The 12,892-nt window shown below is 42.2% G+C and overlaps 2 protein-coding genes across 2 annotated transcripts in view; one reads left to right on the forward strand and one right to left on the reverse strand.

Annotated features, from left to right (window-relative positions):
- Positions 1-2,615: 2,615 nt before the first annotated feature.
- Positions 2,616-12,892, reverse strand: part of LOC307264023 (uncharacterized protein) — a gene marked incomplete at its 5' end in the record, with an annotated part of 11,421 nt that continues 1,144 nt past the window's right edge. Inside the window, 4 exons of the mRNA XM_080045348.1 lie at positions 2,616-2,844; positions 3,331-3,386; positions 8,688-8,798; positions 11,660-12,115. Coding sequence (XP_079901474.1) covers positions 2,695-2,844; positions 3,331-3,386; positions 8,688-8,798; positions 11,660-12,115 — 773 coding nt within the window. The 3' untranslated portion in view covers positions 2,616-2,694. The remainder of the gene's footprint in view (positions 2,845-3,330; positions 3,387-8,687; positions 8,799-11,659; positions 12,116-12,892) is intronic.
- LOC307264340 (uncharacterized protein) lies at positions 4,041-8,012 on the forward strand. The gene is made up of 3 exons (XM_080045731.1): positions 4,041-4,565; positions 5,689-5,906; positions 6,756-8,012. The coding sequence occupies exons 1-3, from the start codon at positions 4,236-4,238 to the stop codon at positions 7,048-7,050; spliced, it is 843 nt and encodes a 280-aa protein (XP_079901857.1). The 5' UTR covers positions 4,041-4,235; the 3' UTR covers positions 7,051-8,012.

Consider the following 12,892-nt stretch of genomic DNA (forward strand, 5'->3'; position numbering starts at 1 on the left):
TCTGTCTGTCTGTCTCTCTCCCTATCTGTCTGTCCGTTTGCCTGTCTCTCTCTCTCTCTCCCTCTCTTTCTGTCTGCCTGTCTGTGTGTCTGTCTCTCTCTCTCTCCCTATCTGTCTGTCTGTGTGTGTGTCTGTCTCTCTCTCTCTCCCTCCCTCCCTCCCTGTCCCTCCTTCCCTCCCTCTCTCTCTCGCTCTCCCTGTCTCCCTCCCTCCCTCTCTCCCTGTCTCTCCCTGTCTCCCTCCCTGTCCCTCCCTCCCTCCCTCCCTCTCTCCCTCCCTCTCTCTCTCTGTCTGTCTCCCTCCCTGTCTCTCTCTCCCTCTCTCCCCCTCCCTGTCTCTGTCTCTCTCCCTCCCTCTCTCCCTCCCTGTCTCTCTCTCCCTGTCTGTCTCTCTCCCTCCCTGTCTCCCTCCCTGTCTCTCTCTCCCTCCCTCTCTCCCTCCCTGTCTCTCTCCCTGCCTGTCTCTCTCTCTCCCTCCCTGTCTCTCTCCCTCCCTCCCTCCCTGTCTCTCTCCCTCCCTGCCTGTCTCTCTCTCCCTGTCTCTCCCTCCCTCCCTGTGTCTCCCTCCCTCCCTGTCTCTCTCTCCCTCTCTCTCTTTCCCTCCCTCTCTCCCTCCCTGTCTCTCTCTCTCTCCCTCTCTCTCTCCCTCCCTCTCTCTCTTTCTCTCTCTCCCTCCCTCCCTCCCTGTCTCTCTCCGTGTCTCTCCCTCCCTGTCTCTCTCTCTCCCTCTCTCTCTCTCCCTCTCTCCCTCCCTCTCTCTCTCCCTCCCTCTCTCCCTCCCTGTCTCTCTCTCTCCCTCCCTGTCTCTCTCTCTCCCTCCCTCTCTCTCCCTCCCTCCCTCCCTCCCTCTCTCTCTCCCTCCCTCCCTCTCTCTCTCCCTGTCTCTCTCTCTCTCCCTCCCTCTCCCTCCCTCTCTCTCCCTCCTTCTCTCCCTCCTTCCCTCCCTCTCTCTCTCCCTCCCTCCCTCCCTGTCTCTCTCTCTCTCTCTGTCTCCCTGCCTGTCTCTCTCCCTGCCTGCCTGTCTGTCTCTCCTTCCCTCCCTGTCTCTCTCTCTCCCTCCCTGTCTCTCTCTCTCCCTCCCTGTCTCTCTCCCTCCCTCCCTCTCTCCCTCCCTCCCTGTCTCTCTCTCTCCCTCCCTGTCTCTCTCTCTCCCTCCCTGTCTCTCTCTCTCCCTGTCTCCCTGCCTGTCTCTCTCTCTCCCTGCCTGTCTGTCTTCAGAGTACGCTGTATTGGCGGTGCCCTCAGCCCCTCCCGATGAGTGTTTACACTACGCCTCTCTCGGCCGACACACCTGGAGAGAGAGAGAGAGCAGAGCAGAGCCTGACACCAACACACACACTGTCATCTACTCCTCCATCATCACCAGGCCACACAAGAAATAAACACACACACACACACACACACAGATAGACACACACACACACACACACACACACAGACAGATAGACAGACACACACACACACACATACCTAAACACCGAAACCATAGACCTAAACACACACACACACACACACACACACGCACACACACGCACATACCTAAACACACACAACGTTATCTACTCCTCTATAATCACTAGACCACACAAGAAATAGGATGTCCAAGAGAGGAAAGGGGGCCGACTATAGTAACCACAAGGTCGCTGGTTCGATCCCCGGCACCAGACAGGAGGGTGTTATTTGTAAATCTAATTATAAATGAATCATATTTTTTCATTTGAATTTTTTCCTTATTTATCCTCGAAAGATCAATTGAGGGGTGAACCTCATTTACTATGATGTCGAGTAAAATTACAATACACAAACACAATGCAAATGTACAATAAGCTGACAAAGAGACAAGAATATATTAAATAAACTATTATATAAAAAGATAATTTGTATAATTGGACTCTGATTGGTTATTTGAGTAAAGTAAAGGGGTACACACACACACACACACACACACACACACACACACACACACACACACACAATGTCATCAACTCTTCTATCATCACCAGACCACAGAAGAAATAAACACGTAACAACTTATATAAACAAAACAAAAAAATATTTTTTCATTTATTTCAGAAATAATTGTAATACAAAAATATTTATTTTTAACCTGCAGTCTCCTGCCTTAAAGGTGCAGTGTGTAATATGACATCATCAAGAAAGTTCTACAAAGTTCTAGAATGCAGCGCTCCCTGGGTAACCTCAACCCTTTAGAATAATAACAGAAGCTACAGTGGCCTTCAAGGACAAGAACAATTCTACATTTTAAACAATGCACCTGATGACATTCCAACTATGACACTTTCAAGATGGCGGCACTAGGCCTTGGTCCAAAATATGCAGAAATATGGACATATATGAGACCCTTTCTAAGGGAAAAAATAATAATTAAAAACATTTTTGTTCAGCTATTATGCACTAAATTAAATGTACTTATGGATATTATAATTACTTTCTACAAAATCTGCTAGGAAGTAAAACCCAAAATTCTACACACTGCGGGTTTAAAGAGTGATTATAGTTTACACAATAGCATAAGAAATTCATTCAAACATTTGAGTTTAAAATAGTAAAAACATATATATATATATATAAAACACAAAGAGTTGTTCTGGGTAATCAAATATAAAAAGAAGTACCATTCAAAAATGCAGTTAAAATAAAATTATAAAAAAAAAAAAGAAATCAAAGAGTTGTATTATCTGTGGTCATGTGATCTGTTTGGGTTCTTGCGTGTCATCACTGCAGAGTAAGTGACGTCGTTTTCCACCAATCCGGAGCCTTCTCCTCGGACATGGGGGCGGGGCTTATCAGCATATCTCACACTGGAATAATGCAACGATACGTCCTGCATAGAGACAGACAGAGAGACAGATAGATGAATAGATAGATAGATAGACAGACAGACAGACAGACAGACAGACAGACAGACAGACAGACAGACAGACAGACAGACAGACAGACAGACAGACAGACAGACAGACAGACAGACAGACAGACAGATAGATAGATAGATAGATAGATAGATAGATAGATAGATAGATAGACAGACAGACAGACAGACAGACAGACAGACAGACAGACAGACAGACAGACAGACAGACAGACAGACAGACAGACAGACAGATAGATAGATAGATAGACACACACAGACAGACAGACAGACAGACAGACAGACAGACAGACAGACAGACAGACAGACAGATAGATAGATAGATAGATAGACACACAGACAGACGGACAGACAGACAGACAGACAGACAGACAGACAGACAGACAGACAGACAGACAGACAGACAGACAGACAGACAGACAGACAGACAGACAGACATACCTCAGTCACCCTCATGTTGCCTCTCTCTGAGTTACAGCAGCAAACAGGTGATTTACCTGCAGAGACAAGGTGATCAAACAGGTTAGACTGATAAAAAACATATTCCAGTCTTCCATTCCAAATGTGTGTGTGTGTGTGTGTGTGTGTGTGTGTGTGTGTGTGTGTGTGTGTGTGTGTGTGTGTGTGTCTGTCTGTCCGTCTGTCTGTCTGCATGTCTGTCTGTCTGCATGTCTGTCTGTCTGTTCCTTAAAACAAATAAGTTGACTGTGTGACTCAATGAATAGTTGTCCACACACACGTCCACACATAAGCCCCAGCCCTCATTTCACCAGAGCAGCCTGTGTCTGTGTGCTAGTGTGTGTGTGTCTGTCTGTCTGTCTGTCTGTCTGTCTGTCTGTCTGTCTGTGTGTGTGTGTGTGTGTGTGTGTGTGTCTGTATATGTGTGTGTCTGTATATGTGTGTGTGTATGTCTGTCTGTATGTCTGTCTGTCTGTCTGTCTGTCTGTCTGTCTGTCTGTCTGTCTGTCTGTCTGTCTGTGTGTGTGTGTGTGTGTCTGTCCGTCCGTCCGTCCGTCTGTCTGTCTGTCTGTCTGTCTGTCTGTCTGTCTGTCTGTCTGTGTGTCTTCTCATAAACACACTCCCAGCCCGGAAGTGAAAGTAAAAGTATGAAAGTGAAACTAAACAGGCTCAGTTGTTTTTGCCAAGGCTTCTGCCGGCAGACACACTGTCTTCTCTGTCTTCTCTGTCTTCTCTGCCTTTTCTTCAAGGAAAAACAAGCCAACATAGCAAAGAAATACTTAGTTAATGAGTTAGATAGATAGAGCTTTAATTCTTTTTTAAGGTAGGGGTCAACTTTTTTAGTTTTTTAATTATTTCTTCAGGTTAGGAGGAGTTAACTTAGCAACATGCCTGACACCCAGCTATTACTTGAGGCCTTGTCTTGTCTGTCCGGCTGTAACGTTGAGCAAACGAACGGGGTTTCTCAACTAACTGCGCAGGACTTTGTCAACATTGTAGCGCTGAAAGAATTCTACAAAAAGGAAGGCTTTAAAGAACTGGAATATCCGAGTTTGGGAACGCTGTCGTTGAGTGATTTGGACGACCATGATATGTACAGTTCCCCCCTGGCTCTGGAAGCGGGCCGGCCCAGTCCACAGAGCCTCAGGACCACGGTTAAGGTTAATCCAGATGATTTCTTTCACACGCAGTTCGACTACGATTTCACCAACGTCAAGGTGAGAGGTGCAAAGGTTAGGAAAGGTTATGTGGTGGTGGGTATGACTCAGCAGTTTAGATAGGCGTGTGTTTGTGTGTGTGTGTGTGTGTGTGTGTGTGTCTCTCTCTCTCTGATTGTGTGTGTGTGTGTGTGTGGGGGGGGGGGGGGTGAGTGTGTGTGTGTGTGTGTGTGTGTGTGTGTGTGTGTGTGTGTGTGTGTGTGTGTGTGTGTGTGTCTTTCTCTCTCTCTCTCTCTGTGGTTGTGTGTGTGGGTGATTATTTGTTTGTGCTGTGTAGAGAGAGAGAGAGGAGGAGTGACAGACAGACAGACAGACAGACAGACAGACAGACAGACAGACAGACACAGACAGACAGACAGAGAGAAAGAGAGAGAGAGGGGTTGAGTTAATAATAAGTCAGTGAGTAAGGGAGGGAGACATTTGGGAGAGCATGTTTTGAATGGCCTGAGGGTGATGTAAATAACTTGATAGCCTGTTCAGCTGTGAACTTGTTGACCCCCAGTTAAAGGGGTAGTCAGCGATTTTGGAGAACGTTTGTTTTCAAAATCAGTGAATATCTCCTCATGATCCGCTACCTGTCTGTATTGTGTGTGCGCTGGAAAATAATCCACATGTAATACACAGCCTAGGCTCTGTAAACGAGCATGTTGCTTTATAAGGTGGGGCCCCCTTTGTTTACATACCAGTTTACAGAGCCTAGGCTGTGGATTAACACTGGCTTTTCTATCGTTACAGACAGGTAGCAGATCTTGAGGAGATATTCACTGATTTTGACAAAAATGATTTTGACAACAAGCGTTCTCCACCTTTAATGTGAAGCTTGTAAAGCCCTTTGAGCTACATGTCATGTATGAAAGCTGCTATACACATGAGTCAATTAGGGGCTATTATTTTTCCTCCCCCCCCTCTCTCTCTCTCAATTCAATTCAATTGGGCTTTATTGGCATGCAAGTTTTAAAAAACAATGTTGCCAAAGCAGAATAAAAAATGTAAATAAAAACACAATTAGTCGAATAAATCAGGCAATACAAAATACCCAAATGAACATTGTATACATTATGAACACTCTCTCTCCCCCCCCCCACGCCCCCCCCCCCCCCCCCCATCCCCTCTCTCTCTGCAGGACGGCGACAAAACCTTCCTGCGTGGGTCCGAGCGTTACTCCCGGCCGTGCGGTTGGAGTCGCTCTGCGCTGCGCGTGGTCCAGAGGTATGACGGAGGAGAGGGGTGGCTGGGCACGGGGCACAGCGCCTGGCCCGTCTGCTACCACGGACACACCATGGACGGATCACTGGGGGTCATACTCACCGCCGGACAGCTGGAGCCCAATGCAGAGCCAGGGTGAGTATTATATGACTGATTGATTTTTCTATGTTTTTATTTTACTATTATTTACTATTTACTATTTTTTTTACTTGTTTTTTCTAAACTTTTTTTAAACTTTTTTTTTTATGATTTTATTTAATTTTTTTTATTTAATTTTAATTTTTTTATTGTTTGAATTTTTTTTCTTCACTTTTTCACTTAAATACAAAGCATAGACTCTATTTTTTAAATTATTTTTCCAGTTTTACATTAAGTTCACATGTAGACAAAACACAGCTAGGTTAAATAGACGCTTATAAAACTAGCCTGGCCCCCTATCCTATTCTATTCTATGTTTATTTTTATTTTTTTTACTTCTTTCTTTCTTTCTTTCTTTCTTTCTTTCTTTCTTTCTTTCTTTCTTTCTTTCTTTCTTTCTTTCTTTCTTTCTTTCTTTCTTTCTTTATTTTTGCTTTCTTTAGTATGATTTTACTTATTTAATTTTTACTTTTTCTTTTAGTTCGATTATTTGGCATTAGAGCCCAGGTCAATTTTCTATTATTTTCTGTTTCTTTTTCTTTTTTTTTTCTTCTATTTTGGTGGTTTTACATGAGTTCACACGTAGCCTTAAGACACTTATCAAACTTAGGCTACAATAAAAAATGATACACACTGCTCAACAGCTCGGGCCCACTGAAGAGCCCGGGTTAAAATATGTTTTTGTATGATTTAAAAATAAATAATTTATTGAAAAAAAATTATCTATGATTTTTATTTATTTATTTTTTGTTGCCGGTTTTACATACGCCCACACGTAGATCTATTTTGTAAAATAAAGCCTAAACGAAACATTTTATTCCCCCCGCCCCCCCCCCCCCCCCATAGTTTCCTGGATGCCGCGGCTGCCTCTCTTGTTACCGGGGAGACGAGGGGCCGAGGCGTTTACTCAACGCCGGACGTGAAAACCGCCGAGAAACACTGCAAAAGGTTCAAGTCCAAAGTCGACGGAAAGACGTACAAAGTCATTCTGCAGAATCGCATCAACCCGGAGAAGAGACAGACGTGCCAGAGAGAGGACGTGTGGTTAGTGTACGTCCCTGAAGGCAGCACGGACGTCCAGACCAGGGCCATCGTACAGGAGTCTATCCGCCCGTACGGCATGCTGCTCAAGCCAGAGTGAGGTGTGTTAGCTACTACGGAAAAAATGATCACAAATAAAATAACCCGCTGATGAAATCAACAAAACAGCTCCAGACTCACAAACCTCCAGTATGTTTTGTTTAGGTTGTAAGAGTTAGAAAATACATGTTTATCCTTCTTACCTTTTATCTTACATTTAAACTAGGGGGTCTCACAATTATTTAATCCTAAATTTAGTTTTGATTTAAGATGTTAATGTCACAATTAAATTCTAATTTTTTGGGGGTTATTTGTTGTCGTTATCGCTAGGCCATTTTATACTATTCTAGTCATAATGCCATGATAACTGGTATGTCCCTGAAGGCAGCACGGACGTCCAGACCAGGGCCATCGTACAGGAGTCTATCCGCCCGTACGGCATGCTGCTCAAGCCAGAGTGAGCGAGTGAATAAAAGATAAATGAGTTAAACCTATTATAGAGTTATTTCTAAACAGCTCCAGACTCGCAAACAACCCAGTATGTTTTGTTTAGGTTGTAGTTATGGAAACACCTTTTTTTTTCTTATATTTTAACTAGGGGTCTCACGATTATTTAATACTCAATTTAGTTTGATTTAATCAAAGCAATAGTTCATGAGTCTAAAACGGGTAGTTTTTGATCCATGCAAGCTTGATAGATTACAAAAATGTATGTATTCATAATCATAAAGTGAGAAAGAAAAATGTAAAACTACTATTGTTTGTTATGGTTATTAAAAAATAAGATGTATGAATGTATGGAATCGTAATTTGAAAAATAATTTTTTTTCGAAAATGAAAACAAAAATGAAAAAAACACTCAACACCAATTTCAACATCTTGAGTGATTTTTTGTTACTTTTTCTCTGGACCTATGAAGTCATGTGTTATGCAATATTGACCCTGTAACTGACACACTTTATAATGTATCTTCCTCTGAGTATTAAACTGTATATAAAAATCTATTTAACATTGGGGATGATTTGTTCTACTATAGTTTTAGTGTTGATGTGTGTTGAATGTGTGTGGTGCTTTCATAAGTAAACACACTGAACAATAACAGCTCTCTACATGATGTGTTCAAGTGCCATTAAAGACTGTGGGAAAAATGACCTTTGCTGCCATCCAGTGGTTTGTTAGTGATAGTCTCTTTCTCTCAATAAAGAACAAATTATTGTCAAACATTTTGTGAAAATAAATCATTCTAATTTTCATTTTAAATAAGTTAATTTCAGTTGATTTTAATTGAATTGTCCTTGCTAATACTTTAATTAGATTTTTATTTGAACACAGATTGTCTTTAGCACGGTTTTCACAGGTGTATTAATGTACTTTAAAAAAAAAATTGTATTATGGGATCTCTGGCTGTATCCACCATCTACATTTTTGTTTTGAGAAGGAAATGTACATATACAGTGAGCAAATTTGCATATACACTCACTCACTCACTCGCTCGCTCACTCACTCACTCACTCACTCACTCACTCACTCACTCACTCACTCACTCACTCACTCACTCACTCACTCACTCACTCACTCACTCACTCACTCACTCACTCACTCACTCACTCACTCACTCACTCACACAGACAGACAGACAGACAGACAGACAGACAGACAGACAGACAGACACACACACACACACACACACACACACACCTGAGCACAGGTAGACTCCAGCGATGATCACGAGGCAGAGGGAGAGTAGAGAAGGAAGGACACAGATCGCCACACTCCAACATGGCTGACCGGCAGAGTCCCCGTCAAGTCCTACAGACGCCAACAACACAAATAGATGTTTTAGCTAATGATCAATTAATAGCTTTCAATGAAGACTCTTAAAGAATCAAACTTTTTTTTTTTAACCTTTATTCATACAGGTAAATCCCATTGAGACCGGAGACTCTTTTGCAAGGGAGACCCGTTTTCCTTTCCCACGTTACCATTCACACACACATTCATACACCGATAGCAGCAGGCTAACTATCGACATTCACACGAGGCAAGGTGGGTGAAGTGTCTTGCCCAAGGACACAACAACTATGACACAAGTGGCAGGGCGGGGATCGAACCTCCAACCCTTTGATCATGAAGTGATAATTGAACGTGATGTAACTTTTTACTTGTGCATATATTGTGACATTTGTATTTCTTTTTGTCATACGTAAAAGTAGGAAATGTTTAATGAAACAGAATAGAATGTAAATACTCCTCTGACCAGAGGAAGGAGGAGGACCATAGGGCCATAGGAAGTGAGTAGGGGGAAGGACCTTATATGGCCATAGTAAGGAGTAGAGGGAGGGGGCTACCGGGGTTCCCCCAAACAGCTGTGCCTTTTTCACTCCTCCCTCTCTCCCAAGTCTCATTGGTCCTCAGATCACTATATAAGAGCCGGTTTTGAAGATGATAGGGCTTTTTGATGCTTTTTTGAGGCTTTTTGGGGCCGCTTTTTGTGTGTTACTCTCTGTTCCAGCAGACTCTATCTGTCTCTTTAACCATGGAGGCAGAAGAAAAACTTAGAAAAACTTTGTGAGTCCAAAATACTCCAAAGTACTTAGAGGCAAAGTCTTTTAAAAACACATCTGTGAACCTCTTGACACTAAGAATGACTTGATCAAGAATTTTTTAGAACTAGAAAAACGGACTGAGATGCAGGGGGTTAGATGGACACTAATGGTTATATGGAGCCTGTAGCCACTGGGACTTGTGCGTGCTAGTGCGTACCGCCATGTGTATAGTGTCTGTTTAACTCACTGTAATTTCTGCAAAGGGATAGACTGATATTGATGGTCATATGGAGCCCATAGCCACTGGGACTTGTACTCGCTAGTGTATACCGCCATGTTGTACAATATCTGTCTAACTCCTTGTAATTCATGATGTTTCATAGCTCGGGGAATGATATGTACAGGCACGCAAGTGTTTGGATATTGTTTCAAGAGTTACAACAAATTTAGAAACGAGAACCAAGTCAAACTAACTCTATTAAATGAGTTATAGGCATACACCCTCTTTTCTTTTCCTTTCTGGTCCATTTTATGTATTATCTATACTCTCTTGTATTTTGTAAATAAAATCCCTTAAATGTTGTAAAGCCTCAGTTGTGAATTAGTTTATAACTGGAACAGAAGGACTTTAGGTATAGTGGTTTTTCTTCAAAGAGATGGTTTCGTCCCTGGGGAGGTAAGATTTGATTCTACACGACGGCACATTACTGATTTAAAACACACACAACTTCATACAACTAACTTCTCTGTAAGGAGAGAATATGTTGATACACCTAATCTTTAAAACTAAAGGAATAGGTCATAAATACCTTCCCAGATTAAACTAGATGTTTATATTCTGAAAATAGTATATTTGTTCTATTTTATTAGGAGGGTGGGTTACAAAATAAGTTTCTAATAACTTATACACAATATTGAAACCTTCCGTGAACACGGGAGAAGGATTTTCTGATAACAATATTAGAAAAGGTTTATAGTTTAGCGGAGGTCGACCTTATTATAAGCAGAGGTGACTCTGATAAAATAGGGATTTTTAAACACAGTGTTATATATTGGACATTGTACTTTATTTAGACGTAAAACTCAGGTTAGTCTAGAGGGTAAATGCCGCGCTTTTAAACAAGGAGGCCGGGGTTCGCGTCTCTTACAGGGGACTATCGCGAGCGGAGAGTTTTCTTTATAGAGGAATGATAGACAATTAAAGCATTGTGCCACAAGTTGGTTAATATGAGTTTGATAGGACATAACTAATAAACTTTTGATACTAGCTTTTCATTTAGATTAGACCTGTATAGTCGAAATCGTAATAATCATCGGCCGACCCGCTCTACCAACTGAGACACAGTGTCTTATAGTGTCATGGTTGTTGTGTCCTTGGGCAAGACTCTTCACCCACCTTGCCTGGTGTGAATGTGTATGACTGCTGTATGTTTGAGGTGGTGGTCTGAGGGGCCGTAGGCGCTGAATGGCAGCCACGCTTCCGTCAGTCTGCCCCAGGGCAGCTGTGGCTACTATGGTAGTTTACCACCACCAGTATGACTGTGTGTGAATGAATGGAACCTGGAACCCTGTAAAGACCTTTGAGTGCCTTGAAAAGCGCTATATAAATCCAATCTATTATGAAACAAAGTTTTTAGGGACAAATTGATTGAAAAATATATAAAACATTGGGATGATATAAAGCACCTTTGAGATATGACAACAACATTTAGCTCCCGGTCTGTAGGATTATCTATCTATCTATCTATCTATCTATCTATCTATCTATCTATCTATCTATCTATCTATCTATCTATCTATCTATCTATCTATCTATCTATCTATCTATCATGTTTAAGTTCATCTGCCGTTTGAATAACTCAGAAAATCTGATTGTTTTGGAACTGACGAACATTGCATTTAGTGCCACACGTTACACATCACTGCTCTGGAAACACTGGTATAAGTGTCTTTTAATAGGGGGTTGCTAGACAACCTTGTATGTTGTTGTTGTTGTCGTCGCTGTTTGTATTGTTTTATGTTCTTTTGTATCTGGACTTAGAGTCTGTAATAAAAATTATCTATCTATCTATCTATCTGTCTGTCCGTCCGTCCGTCCGTCCGTCCATCTTGATTCTATCTTACCATCTACAGCCAGGTGGATTCCTCTCTCAACAGTCAGTTTTCCTTCAGACTTCCACGTGCAGAAATACATCCCACTGTCCTGCTCCTCCACTGAACGGATCTCCAACTCTCTCTCCTCGTCTCCTGTGATGAAAATACGCTCATTTTCCGTGTGAAAGTCGACCGATTGTTTGTCAGTAGTTAACGGGCTGTTTTCTTTGTTACTAGGATCTCCTGTGATGATAATTCGCTCATTTTCCGTGTGTTGTTCGACTGTATTAGTATGTTTTCTTAGTCTAGTCGGTGTGACAGTGAAGAGAGGCAGCAGTTGATCAGTGTGAAGTCGGTACCAGGTCATTTCACTGATGTCAGTTTGGGACGTCCCGTTACAGACCAACGTAACGTTCTGACCCGTCTGAACCACGAGGGCCGAGAGGGGGACAGGAGAGCAGGGGCACAGGGGGCACAGCGCCACACCTGAGGAGAAATAATAAAAAAAATTAAAGATTATTTTTTGGCATTTGTTTCAAGCTTTATTAGACAGTACAGGGTTGAAATGGAGAGACAGAGAGAGACAGAGAGAGAGAGAGAGAGAGAGAGAGAGAGAGAGAGAGAGAGAGAGGGGGGATGACCTGCAGTAAAGGTCCACGGGTCGGATTTGAACCCGCGACCACTGCAACGAAGGCCGGAGCCGATATGGTACACGCTCTATCCACTACGCCACCGGAGCGCCCCCACGAAAAAGGATTTAACCAAACGTTAGGAAAACTTAACATTTTCAAGGCAGCTGTCTACACTAGATGTTTTTGTTAATTTTGTATGAAAACTGCATTTGCGCAAATGAATTATATTTTGCTCAGATAACTTATCATTCATATGTTTACGTAACTTCATGTTTTGAGTTCTGTATACTAAGAATTCCATAAAGTTAAAGTTGTGCCGAATTTTTAGTAAGTGAGATTGAGCACAGGAGGCACACTGCAACGCCTGAGGAGCAACACGAGACGATTTACAATGCGGCAAAGGTAAATATTAAACACTGTAAAAATGTAAAAAATATAAGCAAAACTTAAAATAAGCTAAAACTTAGGTTGCGTTCCGAATCTCATACTCTTTCTTTTTTCTATCCTACATACTACATCCGACGATAAAAATAATCTAGTTAGGATGCAGTAGGCATACTATTGGGACATACTTTACTCTCTTATTTCATCATAACATTGCGCCTTGATCTTGCCTCTTGCTTTTATATCC

The sequence above is a fragment of the Ammodytes marinus genome, assembly GCF_949987685.1.
Source record: "Ammodytes marinus genome assembly, chromosome: 17".
NCBI lineage: Eukaryota > Metazoa > Chordata > Actinopteri > Uranoscopiformes > Ammodytidae > Ammodytes > Ammodytes marinus.